Consider the following 20,332-nt stretch of genomic DNA (forward strand, 5'->3'; position numbering starts at 1 on the left):
GCTTTCAGGAGTTGGTTTCCCTGTGCACAGTTATATGCACAAAAATCCACATTCCTGTAAGGACATCAAAATGGCCACCCTGCTAGATTTTTGCAGGGGCATGTCACGGCCAGTTAACTGGCACTGTTTAATGCTAAGACGTGATAAGACATGTGGCAAACATGTGAGTATGTGAGCAGGCCATGTGACCTCGTTTTTCCAATGGATCTTTCTTTGACTTCTTTCCATTCAGTCGCGTATGCTTCACTATAATGTGCTCTCAGCGTTAGATTTTGGCGAACTTAAACGCTTTGACGGTAACATTTATCGAAATCTGAGGGAATTGTCCTTGTTTATTAACATGACTTGGCTTTGGGATGATAACCGTGGGAACAGCTACATTTTGATTGCGTTTGTTGATTAGTTCGAGTCGCGACAGATAGCTCAGTCTTTACCTGGTCAAAATTTTATTGTTTGGAATTGGTGGAAAAGTACTCTGAAGGCAAGATCCATAAGACTACTTTATTCATCAGGGGAAATGCTCGAATTAGTTGCGTGGAGTTTGTTTACGATAAACGAGCACACAAAACGAGCACGCGATTGCAAAATGCTAGCTTAGAATAATACATATGCAATTTAAATATTCTATGAAACTTGTGAGTCTACAGAAACTGGCGGCGTCAGGCAACGTATCAGCAAATCGTGACCTCTTCACTAGCATGGACTTTGACACTATGCATATCTGACTGGTTGCTGCTGAAAAATGTTGATTTTAGCAATAGACAAAGGCTGAAAGTCAGCTAGTGAAATCATTTATTTAAGGTATATATATTAAAGTGAGGGCGTTGAATGCACTCTCATAATCTCTGATTACTACTAGTTTAGATTAATTTTTTAGAAGGAAACATTAATTTTTAATTAAAGGTAGTGTTGTAATTTCAGTTGACTGGTAAATGTAATCTCCATTTCTTGCAGACATTTCAGACTTCATTTGACTCCTCACCGTGAGATCTTTGCTGATAATTTTCATGCCTACTCGATTGGAGAGGATAATCAGAGGAGAGAAGTGACAGTAGATAAGGGAAACTTTTATAGAGGTTATGCTGAAGGTACCTATTAATTTTATGGTTAGACTATTCTTGGTTTAAAGGCCATTCATTCATGTAGTTCAATTGATTGTCAAGAGGTACATACCTATAAATGCCACTGTTGATGCTTCCCTCCTTATATTGCTGTCAGTGATAAAAGGAAATTGCACAGTTAGTCCTGCAAAATATGGTTTTGAAGGTCACTATGGTTTTACATTGTGTGAATTGTGATTACCCATCCATTTCATTCAGGGTCCGAAATTGTGCTTTCCTGGTCGCCAATGCGACTAAAAATTTTGCACTGGCGACCAGAATTTCACAACTGGTCGCCAGCAGGCGATTAACTATTTCATGCCACAATAATTATACAAACAATAACTTTGATTTTCAGCCAAGTCAATTAAAATAAAATTCAAAGCCGCCCGCCAATTGGTCACGTTTTACCTTTCCGCTGCTTTTGAAGTATAAAACAGATTTTCCTGTTATTATAAATCTACCACAACGTTTCATAGTCACAATCAGTGCGAAGCCTCACCGTCATGTTTCTTCAGCGGTTTCCCGTAACATACGTATTGCAGTCACAAGAGGCTGTGCGTTCTTTGGTCATAAATATTTATCCAGCCGATGTGGTGTCCAAAGATGTTCTGAAATCTTTCCGTAATTTATTACAAAGTGGAGACGGAACATCCGCGGAGAGATTAGTTGAAGATTTAGATATTCTCTGGGCGTCTGTCAAAGTGGTCAAAAGATGATTTCAGCACTGGTTTGATTCCTGATGACATCCATTGCAAATATTTTGCCGGCAAGAACGGAAAAATGTGCTGATATGGACGGGGAAGGAAACCATCCAATCAAAAAGTCGTCAGCTAAACGCAAGTTTCTACCCCCAATGGAAAGACGAATTTTCATGGGTGGTCTTGACAGAACGCGAAAGGAAAGATCGTTTTGAACATAGAGCAAAGAACCAAATGCCAGTTTTTCAGTCAGGTACAGTTCTTCTCCAAAAGGTAGAGACAAGAAAAGGTATAAAGTTGACTTGAAAAATTTAGCAGTCACACGAAACTGCGTATATGGCCAGCATTCGATTCGTTCGTCGTGGTTTTTCAGTGGTAGGTGTATAAATAATCAGCGTGTTTGTATTTAATCTTATTCGTTAGCGGAAAAATCGACATTGAGGCCCCAAACGCGTTCTCTTCGTTCTGATTCTTAAAAGAAAAATTGGCGACCAGAATTTTCCATCTGGCTACCAAAAATTTTGGTTTGTGTTTCGCTGCGAAGGAAAAATTTTATTGACACTTTTTGGCAACCAAATTTTTCCCTATGGCGACTGAAAAAAAAATTCAGTCGCCAGTTGGTGCCTGCCTCAAAAAGTTAATTTCGGACCCTGTCATTTTAAAGATAAAGAGTTGCGAGAGGTCATTCAAAGGTGTTCACTTCATCTTATCTAGTCAAATGCAGATAACAGTTTACTTACTTTTGTCCACCACACAGTACATGTATGCTTGTGATCAAATTTAATGTTGGTGAACTACAGCTGTATACTAGAAAGCTACACAGTTCATACTGTGGACAGTGCCGCTGAAAATGGTAAATTTGTTTTTAAATTTATAACTTGTAATAATGCCCTTTTTATATTAAGGTGATCCATCATCTCATGCCAGTGTTCATGTTGAGCATGGAATCATTACAGCTTCCATAGCAACCAAAGATGATACTTACATTATTGAGGTAAGCTAGCCATCCAGTAATTTTAGACTATCTCTAACTAACAGAGTCTTGTTGTTCAAAGAGCACAAAGAGCAGGCATCCTTGTATAGAGAATGAATCCCTATTCAGCAGATAAAGTTGTTCTGGTATATAAATTTGGTCAATTTCTGGGTTTCACTGTCATGCCATCAAGAATAGAAATCATAACCATTCTCAATCAATAAATTTAGTCAAAAATCTGAGGTATGGTAAAAGTCAAGCCAGGTGGCCCATCAGGCTAGAGCTTATCCTGATATCTGTAGCATGAAGTGACTAGGAATATTTCTACTCCCTCCTACAGTATCGCCTCAAAGTATTTACTCATTTACCGAGGTTTTGCCACGGCCAATTTACAGATTAAGACCACATTCTCGCCTCGTCAAAGATGCGGCGTGCAGAAATTTTACTGAGGTTTTACCTAGGTTTGTCACGGCATACAATACCACGGTAAATGGTAAGACACGGTAGAGTTGAATAGGCTAATATACCTTTTGTTTCGACTCATTAACTTTACAATGCCATCTTTCATGCTCTGGCGATAAATCACATGTCCCTCATATTACAAAAAGGCCCTACTGTAGCATTGTTAACTTCTCAAGAATTCATCCATTGTAAATATTGAGTTATTGCTATTACAGCGTCCCTACATTTCAGTTTAAGTCAAGATACGGCACTGTGATGTATCAAGATAAATAAATAGTTCGCTGTCTTCGCTGTCGCATGCGAATACTAAGGCGTCATGCTGGCCAGTTTGCTTTCAGCATTTTCATCTGTGACGCAAAAATTTATGTAAAAGTACTCCTTAAAATAAGAGTTTTTTCCAAATAATAAAGTTTCCTCAGAGTCCAGAAATTCGCAGTCGAGAAGCGACAAGCGACATAACAGTTTTATAACTTTCACGTGTTCAAACTCGTGTCGCATGAGATGTCACGTTTTCGTAGTCTCGTTCACACTTGGGGCTTCACATTGAGAGTTGTTTGATATTTATATAAATGTGAAGTTGCATCGATCATGAGAATGTTTCAAATGTCACAATACACACAGCTGAGATTGCTCTCGTTTTGTAAATCAAATGTGAAGATTGCTAAAGTTGTTCGGGAATTGTTCAGCGTTCACAGGAAGATTTTCGTCACATGCTAAGCAACGAGTTGAGCAAGTGGCTCAAATTTCATTCACAAACAAACATTAGTAAAAAGCTTTATTATATCTCTCAGTTAGCACCCGTGCTGCAATTGGTCAATTTAGTGGGCGATAATCTACTGTATGGCCCGCTAAAATTTAAACCCTTTTTTGTTGCCAAAATGTTTCGTGATTTATCACCAAGTGTGGGAGGGATAATAATATTTCCACTGACAAAGAGACAAGAGGCAAGCAGGTGAAATACCGACAGGCTTCTCCCAGACGTTGTTTATAAGTATTTATTCTCATCCAATTTATAGAAACTTTTATCGGTTTGCTCTGAATTTGATATTGAGTTCGCGATCTATGTAACGTTTATGGCGAGATAGAAACGAACCATAGAATGCAAAGTGCATGTTTGGATGTCCCGGAATCCCAGATATAAAAAAACATAAATACATGTTTGCTTGCGTGCACAAGTGCTGCAAACTTGACAAATTAGCGAAATGTTTTGGTGTCATCTTAGTCAATTTTTGTGTGGCAAAAGTGAAAGAAACAACAAGTATCTTGACATTTGCTGAGCAATACCATCAAATTACTGGAAACAGAACGGTTCTGTGACAAAAGCGTCTTGCATCGTGTTGTTTGTTTTGAATGTTATGCAAGTATAAGGCATCACGCATGATACATTAATCGTTATGTTAACTGAGCCATTGCCGTCTATAAACTCGCAATTGAATGTGTATTTTGAAAACAAGAGGAATACACCAAGTAAATTGTCAAGATTCTGATAGAGGAGAATTTTGTAACTGCTGGCATGCAAGTGCATTTTACAACGGGTACTGCTACATTTTGTTGGCAAAAAAGCCGGCAACGCTGGATGCCCAAGGTGACATTTCACGTGTAAGAGTAATCAATATAAAGAAAACACTTTCTAACAAAAGAAATTAGCTTCTACTGCCTGAGTTGAGCCTGATATTTGGACAAGAGCATTACTAACAACATTAATCTCAAATTCTACCCCACAGTAGTTACTACATGTAGCAAAGATTTACTAAGTTAAAACTAGAGCACCAAGAGCATTTACTCAGGCTTCTTACTGCAATATCAAATCGTACAATGTACTTCACAAGTTAGCTTAAATTGAACTAAAAAAAATCAGGATATTTTAACACAAGAGTTACGCTTACAATAGATATTTACTTTTCAAGTTGCTTTGTTGAGTATCCTCATAATCCAGTTGCATTTTGTTTGTATGTCTCATCTTCAAAGTTCTGTTTGTGATGATTCTTGATTTTTTCCACATCTCAGCATGGCTAAGTGGTTAGGGTGCCAGACTTGAAATCCGGAGTTCTTGGGTTCAAGTCCCGCTCTGACCACTTAGCTGGAGTTGTTTCTTGGTGAGCCCTAGTTCAACTCCTCGGTCATGCTAAGCCTTGTAAATAGCCAACTGGTCTGCCTCCCAGCAGTTGGGATTTTTAAGCCTATTATGTTTAGTTGATGCATTTGTTTCTTTCAGTTAAAGTGGCATGCCTGTGAACTAGCTAGTTGTAGCATTGACCACTATTAAAAGCAACATTTTGTTCATCTCAGCATGTTTCAGTTCGTACATGGCTCATTTGTTATCTTGCAAGAACAAGCATGAACTTTGCTTATTTGCCAGGCTTTCAAGTAATATAATTCGTGGACTAACCCATTCCAGAAACAATTAACATCTTTGTATGCAAGATGATTGTATAAGGCGTGATTCTTTCCAAAACTCTCTTCACAAAACACTGCATTCTGTCTTATTTAGTAAATACGTATTACATTGTTCACGTAGAGCGAGTGCACATTAAAGCAGTCTGTCACATCCCCCCCCCCCCCAGTTTCCATGCTTTACGCAAGGAATGCCTGGGACCATGACTCCCCTTTTGGCGACCAAGACAAAATGGCTTGCATTTTATGACTTGGGTTTTCCTACAAAAGTGCGAGTAATGAAAGTTGACCAAATTCTTCTGGTCCCTGAAGTTTGTTTACCAGTATTTTAATTTATGAAAACAATGCGAGATTTACTACGTTATTTACAGTATTTTTTGAATATACAATCGAGCCTCTCCACAATAGCCACCTCGGGGACAAAGAAATGTGGCTGTTGTAGAGAGGTGGCTATTATGGGGAGGTAAAAAATGCTTATTTTAGCATATTAATGGTACATCACCCAATCAAAATGTCCAATAAAACAGAACTTAACAGAAACGGAGACCAACAAAGCGTGGTACGGATCAAGTTTGGCAACTTTTTACAATAAATAATGGGGTTTAATGTTTACGTTATCTGTCAGTCACTGGTTAAGTGGGCATAGTCAACAGGTTATTTTGGTTTTTTGGGATGTGTGTTAGTGGTCATTGTGGAGAAATAAGAGTGAATGTATGGACTGTCTGCTGGGACCAAAAGAGTGGCTGTTGTAGAGGGGTGACCACTGGTGGAGTTTTGACTGCATTTAATAAAAAACAATTTGTGGTTAAATGGGCACTTATGATATTGCATGCATATGTGGGAACTTTTCAACCATTGTTTTACTTGCATTGTATTGGAGGTTTTGCGATTTCAAATACAAATTCTGAAAAGTGTCTTATTCCTTAATAAAAGTGGGTACATGTATTTGGGCAGCAGAGTTTTTAAAGCACATAAAACTTACACATTATGGAGTAGAATGATGTTCTGTGTACATGGAGATATGGAGTTCTGTTTATATTAAGATCAAAACAACTTAATTATTTTATGTTTATTATATACATGTAAGCAAATGTACTCATAACAGTACTCAACAGTTGCTTGATAAACAAAAGTATTGATGAAAGTTGAGGTAAAACACCAATAGTTTTATTGTGTTCCTGAATAATATTCACAGGTACACAGGCTGAGGGGGTACGAGGGGGGCACCCCATTTTCGGAAAATGTGAAAATTAATTTTTTGGGCAAAACACTTAATATGATTCAGGCAACAGCACATGGGGAAAATCACTCCAAAAGATTGCGAAGTTTGTAGGCTACTTCTCTGACAATTGCCTTTAAGTCAAATTATGATGTGAGGGATCCAGGTTTTCTGGAAAAGCCAAATATCAGTATCATGGAAATCCACCATGTAGAGGTCATTTTCATTCCCAATCTTCCATAAATAAAACAATGACAAAAGAATCAAAGAGAAAAGTACTGTTTTGAGTGGCTCCACAAAGAGCAGTTTTTGTTAATTTTTATTATTGAATACATGTATTTTTCTTGAAGTTTACAAACAAGGAAGAAATAGCTTTTTCTTTTTTAGTTTCTAATTTTGCCAGATTGTGTAGGCTGTAGATCAAGGTCCTGGAGTATGTGGGGCATCAAAATATCTATTTTTGGGATTAGATGTATAACAGTTTCATTAGACGTGAGAATTGTGAAAACGTGAAAATGTTTTTGTTCTTACTGTGTTTTTTGATTGCCTTTGTGTTCCTTATTGGGGCATTGTGTAATTTTGCAGGCAAGAAGGTCACCCTCTTCTTAAATCAAAGGTGCCCATACACCTATGATAACATTTAAAGATTGGGGCAAAATCTTTCAACCTGCTATTTACAAGCATATTTATGCCACTCCCCATTTTTGTCCATAATTTACTCAGTACCTCCTGGATCATGAAAAATTTGCCACAGAAACTCAAATGAAAATTACCTTTTGTGACAGCTATTGACACAAGTTATTACTGTGTATGCATTGCTACAGGCCTAACAATTTTACTTTTTTTCTTGACATGATATTTTGCAGCCAGCTTGGCGGCACATTGAGTCTGGGAATCAACATATGATTTCATACCGACATTCTGATGTCAAATCTAATTTAACAAATCCTCAAGGTGATCCTAAGTGAGTAGATTCAATAACCTACTTGTGCATGATGTTGTATTTAACACAATTTCTGACTAATGATGTTTCTTTCTTTCCTGGAAATAAACCCCATCATGTCCTGATTTATGATAATTTTGGTCTGGAAGGTACCGTTAATAGTGCTCAGAATACTTCTGAAGTTACATTTTACAAATTGAATAAGGTACAGTTGAACTCTGCTGTTTCAAACTCCTGGGGGAAAAGAAAATAGTTTGAAATAGCCAATAGTAAATGACTGAACAGCAAATCCATGGCAAATGGTTTTGGAATAATGGGGAACTAGAAATTATAACATTACGGTGTTCAAATTAGCTGGGTCCAACTGTATATTTTATATTAATGATAATGAATAACCACTAAAAGTGACTGTGGATCAATGAGCAGAAAAAATTAATGATGAGATAGGTTACATGAGACAGGTCTGGGTCTGCAATTTGTGTTTGCTGATAACACTGTGTGATACCTCATTCTTTATGGATTTTAAATGAATGATTTACAAAAATTAAAATTAATGCAAGTTTGATTTATAACTTTCGATAAAAATGATTACATTGATTTCATAGTATTCTTTCATACTTACGTCTTTTTGCAATATGATTTCAGGAAGAAACAATATAGTTTTTGTGGTCATGATTCTCATCATTCTCCTGTGCTTTATACAAAGGATGGCAAGGGTGAGTTAGAAGAAATAGCTTGTTATTTTGCCTGAATTCGTAATGTGATTTCATTGTCTCTAAAATAAGAAAGTATTAATGGTTATTACCATGAACACCGGCGGATAAGCCGCACTCGCAGATAAGCTATGCCCTAAGTTTAGCAACTCAAATTTCGGAAAAAGGTTTTTGGAAAGACATCAAAATAATTCTCAAGTGGAGTCTTGAGAAAGATTCTTTACATATACATTTCTTGATTTGTTGAATGTAAACCCACGTAAACAACAGAGAATGCTTCAAACTGAAATCCTTAACAGTTCCTATAAGTTTAGTTCTACAAGCTAAGTGTATGGACATGATGTTTACCAACATTGACATATGTTTGATCTTTCTCTAGTATTTTTCAACAAGGATTTTTTTCAGTCCTGTCAGATTTTCAATAGAATTTTTCATACAACAAGAATGCTTTCACTCATTGTTCATAGCTTATAATAATAATGATAATAATATATTAAATTAAGTGTCATTGTCAGAGAAAACCGGGCAGTACCAAAGATCGAGGTCGGCCGTTCACCTTCATGTTTTCACTGTGCAAAAGCTACCTGAAAAGAGTAACAACCTTGACATTTGCCGAGGTAGGTGTTTGTTTTTCTTTGAGATGTCACCACATCATGATTTTGGGCTCTCAAGCGGTCAAAAGCGGCTGAAATTTCAGGCAACTTTAGGTAAGTGTAAAAGATACTTCGTACAAATTCCAGAAACTCTTATTTTTGTGTGATAATATTTGTCCCTTTATTAGTTGACTGAGATATATTTGAGGTCTTTCACTTTAATTCGACGGTTTTTACGAGGTGCCAAATATCGCTGCCAAATTGTTAATTAGCATGACCCGAATTTTAGCCATTTTCAGCGAGTCGTTTTTCAAAAGTGCGGGAGTTTATTTCCACAGAAAAACAATTTTGTGATAGTCTCTTGCATTGTTATTAATATCTGGTTGAGTTAAAATTGGTATCTACAAGCAAATCAGAGTAATTGGTCTCGCAAAGTCCAAAAAAAATCATTATTCAGAAATATTTCCCGCCAAATATTTAGTGAAAAATATCACCTCATTCCGACTTTCTGCAATTGTTATTCATGATTTAATGAAAGATCTGCAAAAAAATAGTTAGCTGGACTGCAGAAGAGAATGTTTAAGCTGTGACATTGTTGTTAACCTAAGTAAACATTTCAAACTCACCAAATCCTTACCGTCTAGGCTAAACTTTCCGGTGAAAATTCTATTTTTAACGTCACGCTGCATGGAAAAACAAAGTAAATCCTTAGTTTGATGGTCTTTGTTGCTGTTGTGTAGAACAAACTAAGTTAATAGTGAGTGAACCTTTACCCTAAATTTAATTTTGGGACCTCGGCAAACCCTTTGTTTACATCTATTTCTCGTTTTCAGATGGCATGATGCGTTACAGATTTAAAGGTAAGACTTCAAAATGTCGATATTACCTAAATGTTCCTCCTTGTTTTTGAAAACATTAACTATTCTTTCAGATCAGAAAAATCGCCAAGCATTGCGGGTGGCAGGTCAGTTTTTTTCTTCAATTATTAGCGTGCAAACAAGAGGGTCGAGTAAAGACGTCAGAGGTGGCGTCTATTTGGTGCAGCCGAATGTAAACAATGAGGAAATACAGGTTATGACAAAACTTCATTGCTCTCCGGCCTACGTAATGATCAAAAAGGACAGACAACTGGAATAAGCATCTCAATACGTGAAATTGTCGCTAGGTCTGCAGAATTGCCAGTGGAAATCTTTCTTGCTATCATTGTCATTTGTATTGTCGCAGGTTTGTACACTGTCTTGTTTTCCATTTCATTTCCTTCCTTTATTACCTCATGCATGGAATTGACTTACGACCACTTGCTATGAAGCTTGAGATAATTTTTTGCTGATTCAAAGGTGTCTTAAGGTGTCTCGAAAACCCAGACCCGGAAAACTCCTCTTAATTTAGCATAATTAATCGAAGCATAAGGATCCGTAGTATATAATATCCGAAGCTGTCACACAATGCACCTCAAGCCATTGTCACTAATCTTGGAATTTAAATGGCTTTTAAGTATAAAATAAATTTCATCAATTTGGTTTATACTTATAAAGCAACCAAAAAAAACATATGAATGCTGGGTATTATTTTCGTGATCCGAGCAGAGGAATCTACCACCCTGGGCTTTTTTTTTTTTCCCTCTCTCTGCAGATTTTGCCTATGACATTGTATGGACGAACAGCAAATAAGATGTCTTGAAGCAATCGGCAGTAAACACACTGCGAAAAAAAGTTGTGATATTTTTCGAGTTTGAGTTTTCGAGACGCACAGAGAGTCTGACTTTTTCGGGTCTGAGTTTTCGTTTTGGAGGGTCTCAGTTCAGTGGGTCTGAGTTTTCAATTTTGCAACCCACTCAGCTGGTTTACAAGTAAATGTCAAAAATAAAAGCAACTTTATTTAATGAGTTCTCGGAAAACTAAATCAAATTGAAATGTTGTCTAGGACAGCAGATTTTTCTTCCACCTTCTTGCAAACAGCGTGTGAGTGGTGGTGAGATGGAGGGGGGGAGTCCCTTCTCCGTTGCCACTATGCAATGGTACTCCTTCACGGCCTCATAGTTCCACCTCTGCACCTTCCTTGAATGGGGTAAGAAGGATATACACACTACTGTCTGGACAAATATTGTTTCTTTTACAACAGTCCATTTCATCATTTATTTTTATTTTTGACATTCAGATTATTTGAACCATCTTGTTTTTGTAGATATTCTTTTGTTTCCATCCCATTTCTCTTAACACGGATACAACTACATTTTGGCCGGGTTAATGAAAATTAATTTGCCTCTGCAATATTTTTTTTTTATATAAACCACCTCAAAACTATCGCAATTAATCTTCAGAGCAACTCAGTTGCGTGCAAAATGTAATTCAATTTACGTTCATGGATCACAAACATGTAATCTCGTTCCCTACAAACTTTAAATAGTTGTCTCCTGGTTGTCTTTAACAGCAGTAAAATTAGAAAGAAATTATCAATACTAATTTGGATGTAATTTTGTTGCATTGAGGAGGTTTTGTGGTGGTATTGACAACAGCAACATTAACTTACTTTTGTTGAAAGTAAACGTTTCAGAGTGGAAACCAACACGGTGTACTAGTAACCTGCGGCACCAATTGCGTGCACGAGGTAATAGGGGGAGGAAATGAGGTGGAAAACAAGACGGCGTTCAAACCTGCAACAATACAGATGACAACAATGAAGGCAAGGAAGATTTCCGCTGGGAATCCTGGCCGAGCAACGATTACACGTATTGAGATGTTTATTCTAGACGTCTGTCCTTTATGATCATTTCATAGGCCGGATAGCAGCGAAGTTTTGTCGTAACCTGTATTTCCTCATTGTTTACATTTGGCTGTGCCAAATAGACACCACCTCTGATGTCTTGCCAAGCGATTTTTCTGATCCGAAAGAACAGTTAATGTTTTCAAAAACAAGGAGAAGCCTTTAAGTAAGATTGACATTTCAAAGTCCAGTCGTCAGACCTTTGAATCTGTAACGCATCACACCTTTCGAAAACGAGAAATAGATGTAAACAAGAGGGTTTACAGAAGTCCCAAAATTAAATTTAGGGTAAAGGTTCGCTCACTATTAACTTGAAGTTTGTTCTACAGAACAGCAAAAAAGATCATTGAACTGAGGATCCACTTTGTTTTTCCATGCAGTGTGATGTTAAAAATAGATTTTCGCAGGAAAATTTAGCCCAGGCAGTGGTAAGGATTTGGCGAGTTTGAAATGTTTACTTAGGTTAACAATGATGTCACAGCTTAAAAATTCTCACAGAAAGTCGGAATAAGGTGTTTTCTTTGCTAAATATTTGGCGGGAAATATTTCTGAAAAATGATTTTTTTTGGACTTTGTGAGACCAATTACTCCGATTTGCCTGTAGATACCAATTTTAACTAAACTGGATATTGATAACAGTGCAAGAGACTATCGCAAAATTGTTTTTCTGTGGAAATAAACTGCTGCACTTTTGAAAAACGACTCGCTGAAAATGGCTAAAATTTGAGTCACTCTCATAACTGATTCGGTGGCGATATTTGGCACCTCGTAAAATCTGTCGAATTAAAGTGAAAGACCTCAAATATATCTCAGTCAACTAATAAAGGGACAAATATTATTGCACGAAAATAAGAGTTTCCGGAATTTGTACGAAGTATCTTTTAGGCTCACCTAAAGTTGCCTGAAATTTTGGCCATTCTCGACTGCTTGAGAGCCCAAAATCATGATGTGGTGATATCTCAAACAAAAATGAACGCCTACCTTGGCAAATGTCATGGTTGTTAATCTTTTCGGATAGCTTTTGTACTGTGAAAAGACGAAGGTAAACGGCCAACCTCAATCTTTTGGTACCGCCCAGTTTTCTCTGACAATGACACTATTTTAAGAGGAGACCTCCAATCACTTAGAGGTGGTTTTCAGGATTGTCCTCTAAAAAATAAAAGTCTAAAATGTACATTAAATGTCTAAAATACAGAAGTAATAAAAGCTAAAAACTTGAGACTAAAACTAAGGTTTAAAACTACAACTACGATTAAAAATACTACTACTAACTAAGGTTAAAAATGGTCAAGAAAAAACTGTTTTAGTTTGTGTTTAAAAATCATTTTTGGTATAAGTTTCTTCAGCTTGCTTGGCATTGAGGCTCAATCGGTTTAGTAGCCATGAATTTCACCAGGAGATTGAGTGCTGGTTACAGGCAGCTTTCAAAGCTTTCTTTGACCTCACAGCTCAGTGCGACAATAGAAACAGCTTTGTGGCAGAATGGAGATTCCCTGCTGAGTGACATTTAGCTGCTCTAGAATGGCAACCTTGAACTGGCTAAGAGATTTTTTAATGAAGGTTTAGTGCTGTTTCATGGCAAGAAATGTAAGCTTATGCTTATGAACAACAAGCGGTTCTGAATGGAAAGTGTGAATTCAGAAAGCTCTACATAATAATTATAAATAGAAGAATGACATAAAGATTGTGTTCATGAAAAATAGTGACTTGCATATACAAGTAAGCATTCTCCAAAAGTATATTTGTGCTATCCAAATGCATGTTGTTGTCCATCTGTTGAGAACACAAAAGTCGGCTGAAATATTTATATAAATAACACCAATTGAAAACAATTCCTCTAGAAGAGAATGCTAATTTAATATGCTAATTTTGGTTGAACTAGAGATATTTCCATACCGTAGGCCTTGAGATCTGAAGTTCATTTTAAACTTGTCCACTTGGTTTGACATGTATTCCATGTGTATTCAGGAAGACTTTTGATTCAGACCTTCTTGCAACCCAAAGGACGATATCATTGCTTCTAAGTTATTGTCGCCCTCTTAACCATCGGTTGAGTCTTCTTAATGCTTCTTCCTTACCATTTCAAACTTTTTACCACTGATTTCATTGATACACAACCCTCGAATCAAAACTCCTGTGAGCATTTGCCGATTTGCTTCTGTCAGTCATGCGTTCCTTACATGGTGTTATAGCAATTCCACTCTTGTTTTCAAAAATATAGCAACCACTGTGTTTGTTTAACATGGTTGCTTGTTATTCTTCAAGTTAATGTTGGCAAGTGGTGTATTTTCTCATACAGGAGCTAAATGTGAGCATTATATATAGTTATAAGATTTCTGCCCATGGGGAAGACATCGGGGAAGAAAATTCAGGAAATCTATAGAAACACCTCAGTGGTTGATTGTCTAGCCTGGACAGGCAAAGCAAGACAGGACAGTAGGTGAAAAAAGAAAAGAAATATGTTTATTTATTAATGCGTTTGATTGCAAGACAATGAATTTACAAGTGAAACTCACTCCCATATGAAAGGTATGTACCAGATCTTATTATTGAAATGGGTAGAAGGCATTCTAGAGATAGCTTATTGCCACCTCTTGCACACTGAAGCGATCTCTTTATTAGAGGTTGATAGGGTGCAAGTACCGAACTGCGGGGTACTTGTCCTAAAATATACCCCAGCCACTTCCCAACAGAGAAAGGATGTACGTGGACTCCTTGGAACCAATGTTCTAGTGCAGATCCACAAGTGTGTTGCCCTGCTCAACAAAGGACTGATATTGAGTCCAGGATGTCAGAAACCTGTGCCTCTGGTTTAGTTGGGGAGCTGGAAGCTACCCCGTCATGATTCCCTCAAACTCAGTAGCAAGTGTAGCTGTCACTGGTCCAGCCTGTGGTCCTACTGCCATGGTCGAACCACTCAGTGTGCCAGTACCAGGTAACATCCAGGTTGCCAATACCCTGGTCAATGCCTCCAAGATGTGTTTCCACATCCAAGTAGTGAATCTGACCTCAGATGTTTGGCTTAAGCCACGAAGACGCCTCGGTACAGTACATAGTGTAGTTGCATTGACCAGTGGAAACCAGTTAGAGCTTAACAAGTGTAACAAGATGATCATATCATGTCCCCTGGGAGCAGAGAGCCAGGAATTTCCATCACCAGAGCCTGTCCAACCTGCAACCCTCCACAGAGAGCAAGATCTCCCTGCTGGAATCACCTTAACAGACTTTCCTGGAACTCCAGCTGAGAAGCAAGAGGCACTAAGAATCTTCACCTCTTATGCAGACGTATTTGCCAGAGATGGAGAGGATCTAGGCCATACTACGACCTATCAGCACAGTATCCCTACCAGTGATGATATCTCAGTAGCCCAGCATCATGGACGGATCCCGCTGAATCACCGGATGGAGGTCAAGCAGCACATGCCATAGCTACTCAACAAAGGAGTAATTGCACCAAGCCAGAAAAGGTTACGCCTCCCCTATTGTGCTAGTCTGGCAAAAGAATGGTGCCCTGCGTATGTGCGTGGACTGCCACCTCCTGAATACCAAGGCGAGAATTGATGAGAGTCTGGATGTACTAGGAGGAGCTAAGTACTTTTCAACCATGGATCTGGCCTCTGCGTACAACCAGTTAGAAGTCAACCCGGCTGATAGGCACAAGACAGCGTTCAGTACACCCTTTGGTCTGTTCGAGTACAACCAGATGCCATTTGGTCTAACGGGAGCCCCAAAGACTGATGCAGACTGTCTTCAGGGATGAAGTGTTGCACATCTTGATCGTGTACTTAGACAACATCATTGTCTTCAGCCAAGACATCCCAGAGCACCTCAGGCAGTTGGAAATCATATTGAAGAAATTGCGTGAACATGGACTTAAAGCTCAAGCCTAAGAAGTGTCAGTTCCTCTGTCCAAAAGTTAGCTACCTGAGACACGTGGTATCTGCTGATGGCGTCGCCACTGATCCTGACAAGACAGAGGTAGTGAAAAACTGGTCCAAGCCTTCCTGCCACTGATCCTGACAAGACAGAGGTGGTGAAAAACTGGCCCAAGCCAAGTACTCTTAAGGGTCTGAGATCCTTCCTGGGCTTTGCCTCATACATGTACTACCGCAGATTTGTCCCGCATTTTGCTCAATGAGCAAAACCACTGCACGAGCTGGTCTCAAAGCTGTATGAAGGTGGCAAGCATGGTAGACAGAGAAACAAACCCGTTGAGAACGATTGGAACCAAGAATGCCAGGAAGCATTTGACAGCCTCAAGCATTTGTCTACCAGCCAGAAAAGATCTGAGAGTACCTGATATCCTCTACCTTCTTAGTGATGACAGACAACAACCCCCTGACTTACCTGCAGTCAAAGAGCAAGCTAAAGGCTGTTGAGCAGCAATGGGCGTCCAAACTAGCTAATTTCAATTACAACATCAAGTACCATGCAGGAAAGCAGAACATGAATGCTGATGAATTCAGCCGCCTTAACTGGGAGAAGCATGAAGGGTGACATTGGCCAAGTAGAAGCAGCCTTGGCATCTTCCCTCAATACCACTGCTGTACCTGAGTCTCTGCGAGAGCAATTATTCCAGTCAGCACTGGAGCAGCCAACAATAGGCCCTCTCCCCAGTACCAGTCCATTACCATGGTGGGACACAAACCAGTTAGCCAGGTTGCAAATGGTGGACCCTACCATAAAGTGTCTGATACACTTCCGTAACATTAGTTGTAAGCTTTCAGCTAGAGAGATGAAAGCTCAAACACGTGAAGCGAAACAGCTCTTGAACCAATGGCACCATATTGCAGGGATGAAGGGAGTCCTCTACCGCAGTAATGCTGACAACCATGGTAACAAGCACCAACAGCTGCTCCTTCCTGCTAGTCTCCATGCCGAACTTTTCAAGGGTGTCCATAACCAATGTGGCCATCAAGGATTGGAAAAGACAGAGCAGCTGGAAATTGAACATTACTGGTGGCCTGGATTGCACAACGATGTGAAAAAGTACCTGTCAGAATGTGAGCGTTGTGTTGTAGCAAAAGACCCTACTTAACTGTCAAGACCCCAGTGACCAGCACCATTGCATCCAAACCCCGGGAAGTACTAGCAATGGACTTCACCGTACTTGAGCCAGCGGTATGGTGTGCCTAGGAGAATTCATTCTGATCAAGGTAGACGTTTTTAGGCTGAATTGGTCAAAGAAACGTGCCAGATGTATGGTATTAAGGAATCCCAAAGTTCACAGTACCACCCTGAAGGAAATGGACAGCGTGTGCAGTTCAATCGCATCCTTCATGACCTTCTACGCACCCTACCACCTGAGAAGAAGAGGAAGTGGCCTGATCACCCAAAGGAACTGTGTTACGCATACAATGCAACACCACATTCCTCTACAGGATATTTCCCACACTATCTGTTGTTTGGCTGCCTGTTGATCTCCTTCTTCCTTATGGACTAGAAGATCCAGCAGGTAATGATGGAGAGTGGCTTACCCTTCACCAGAATTGTTTACATGATGCTCATCAGCCAGCACGAGACAAGCTTAGATCAGAAGCTACACTGCGAAAGCAGCAGTTTGACCGACACAGAAGTGTCAAACCGGACAACGATGGTCAAGAACTTAGCAGAACTGTCAATCGTTCTGAATTGCAAGTCTGCCTGAAACCCAAGCCAAGGTTATCACCACAGTTTCCAACAAGAGTTTGCTGGCGTCCCCCAAGGATTAACAGAGCCCCACCCAGTGAAAGTTTTGGCAACTCTTTGGATAAATCTGATGATATCTTCATTGCTTTCAGAACCCCTCAGAACCCCATACCAATTCTAGTTGCAGAGCCAGAAAGACCACCCCTGTGTTGTTCTGCAAGGCTTAACAAGGAACAACATGCAAACCCTTATCCTCAGCCAGGAACAATCAATAACTGACTTTACTTTACCTTTAATAACGTTATGTGTACTTGTAAGGCAGCATTAATTTGTTCTGTTGCATTTCTACTTGCATGAGGTCATAGCAAGCAAAAGTAGGAGGGAATCTGACAAAGTCACTTTAGTTCACTTTCAGTTCTAATTTTTATGAGTGTTGTGCTATAGATGGTTTTCACTGTCACGCAACGAAAAAATAAATCGAAAACTATTCAGAGGATAAGTCAAGAAATTTTCATAATTGTAGGAAACAGGTAAAGAAGACACTTCTCCAAGTTTTGGGTCTCTGCGTTTTCCCAAACTATAAATATTCGTCCAAACATTTTGCGCAAATTTACAGAGCCCAGTATGGAGCCGCCATGTTGGTGGAGCTCTGTGCTCCACCAACATGGCGGCCAGAAAATAGTGCAAGCATCTGGAACTTACTTTGGAAATCTAGGCGACTGATTATCTGAACTGAAACAACAACCATTTACACAAGCACTTTTCCTAACACTTTAACTCCTAAAAAGGCTAAAAATCAGTAGATAAGTGTGTATTTTTGCACGAACGCGATCGAAGCAGTATGTCACGCACCGCCATAGCTCTGAACTTCAAACGGCGCTGGTTTCCAAAACAAGCATGCTATTGAGCTGAAAAGTTGTAAACCGATGTAAATTTAGATCCCCTTATGCCTTATGAGGATAACAATTTTCGTGGCTCTTTAGTTTTGGATTTTGGAATTTGATGACATCATGTGAAAACGATCTATTATTCTTCTTACTATTTGGGTTATTTTGCTATGTTAGTTTGGTTTCCTTACACACCTTATTTTGGAATGTGTTGGTGACTCATTCCCACACACTTCTCTTAGCTAAATCCTGCTGTGTAGGAGAAGTTACCTCCTACAATCATGGACAAAAGTCTTGGGACAAATTTGCACTTTTGGTGCTTTTGGGCACACACCAGATGCAAATACAACTTCACCTGCCTAACCTCCCCCCCCCCCCCCCTACCCCTCATACAATGTTGAAAACTAGTACCTGCAATTTTACCCGATTTTTGATATTGTGTTGGCTGGGGAGGGGTGACAGCAGCGTGTTTTTAAAGGATATAGCAGCGTTTTTTTCCAAACTTCAGTTCTAAAACACAGATAATTTGTTACATTACATAAGTGTCCCAAGGACTTTTGTCCACGATTGTAGTTCCCTTAGGTAAATCCTGTATTCGTGGGCAACAAATACACTCCCTAGTCTTATTTGGTTTAGAGTTATTCCTGCAGTTTCCTCAAATCTGTAATAAATTGGCAACCATTTGTTCAGCAAATTCAGTTGATTCAGTTGGTTTATTCTGAACTATACACAAGTTCTCAAGTCAAGCACTGGTTTAGTTCAAATGCTATATTCTCAATAACCCTTGTGTCACTTGTTCCCGTTGTTATTGTCTCTGCTATTTTTGTCAATAAACTTGTAAATCCTACCCTCGTATCTGTCGTTCCTACGTAATACCGGTAAACATTAAATTCAAAAGCTGACTTAAATTATAGATACAGTTCACAAAGCACTTAGCACCCCTAGAATATGCAAAGGACCAAAACACAATAGGCACCAAAGAAATCTCTAAGGAGTGAGAAAGAGGAAGTTTCTCAGTATTTTCAAAGGGCCATTTTCCTCACCTACCCTGCAAGGAGTTCATTTGTGACCCTCCACGGGAAAACAGGGATAAAGGTGATAGCACACTCACAACACGCTAACACAGCACACTTAGTGTGTCATAAGACTCGGGGATATGACAAATTTGGTGAGAATCAAAAGTAACGCCAATTTTCTGTCATGTTTTTAATCTGTGGTCACTGGAGTGACCAAAATCGATACATCGGTCGGGATAGGGTTTTTTTATATGACTTGTGTGACTACTTTGCTAGCCCTTTACTCGTGGAAAACACCAATTAAATTTAATCATGACTTTTAAGAAAGAAAGCTGTTAATAGTGTTATTATTGTGTCGTTCATATCGTTCATGCCCATACATATCCCGAAGAAAGTTCTAGATTAAGACCATTACGTGATCGGAGATTTGTCAACGGCTACCACTGATGGTGCAATGATACAGTTTGTGTTCATCAAGTGATGTGATGTCTACAGTAAGAAAAGAATCATCAATGACTGCTTTGGAATGTGCACTGCGTTCCGACGGTAGTGCTAAGCGAACTGTTTCATTTTTAAAGCGCGGTTATAAGATCTAACAGATCTTCTTGTTGGTTCATAATTTATTTTCATCCGTTTTGTAACAGTAACTTTTTTCAGTTAGTTCTGAATTCATAGATACTGGGGGTTCACAATCAATTTTTCCTTTTCGGCTAGATGGAAACGAAGCAGACTGCGAAATGGCACGAATTGACGTCCCGGAGTCCAAAAGCGTGTAAAAGCAAGTTGTTTTGTTTTGGCATCTTGTTCGTTGATTTCTGTGTAGCAAACGTGAAAAGAACAACAAACATCTTGACATCTGCCAAGCAATAACGCCAACAAAGAAAGATTCTGTGACAAAACCGTGACCTTTGTATGTGGAATTGTTTGTTTTGATTTGAAC

General features: G+C 39.0%; 1 protein-coding gene across 1 annotated transcript in view; it reads left to right on the top strand.

Annotated features, from left to right (window-relative positions):
- The window catches only part of LOC110044338 (ADAM 17-like protease), a 69,652-nt gene that overhangs the window by 15,316 nt on the left and 34,004 nt on the right, over positions 1-20,332 (top strand). The window contains exons 3-6 of the mRNA XM_089271601.1: positions 955-1,088; positions 2,707-2,795; positions 7,716-7,813; positions 8,438-8,508. Of these exons, the coding sequence (XP_089127727.1) occupies positions 955-1,088; positions 2,707-2,795; positions 7,716-7,813; positions 8,438-8,508 (392 nt within the window). The remainder of the gene's footprint in view (positions 1-954; positions 1,089-2,706; positions 2,796-7,715; positions 7,814-8,437; positions 8,509-20,332) is intronic.

Source organism: Orbicella faveolata, unplaced genomic scaffold (assembly GCF_042242905.1).
Source record: "Orbicella faveolata isolate gen_17 unplaced genomic scaffold, um_ofav_v1 contig_34, whole genome shotgun sequence".
Classification (NCBI taxonomy): Eukaryota; Metazoa; Cnidaria; class Anthozoa; order Scleractinia; family Merulinidae; genus Orbicella; species Orbicella faveolata.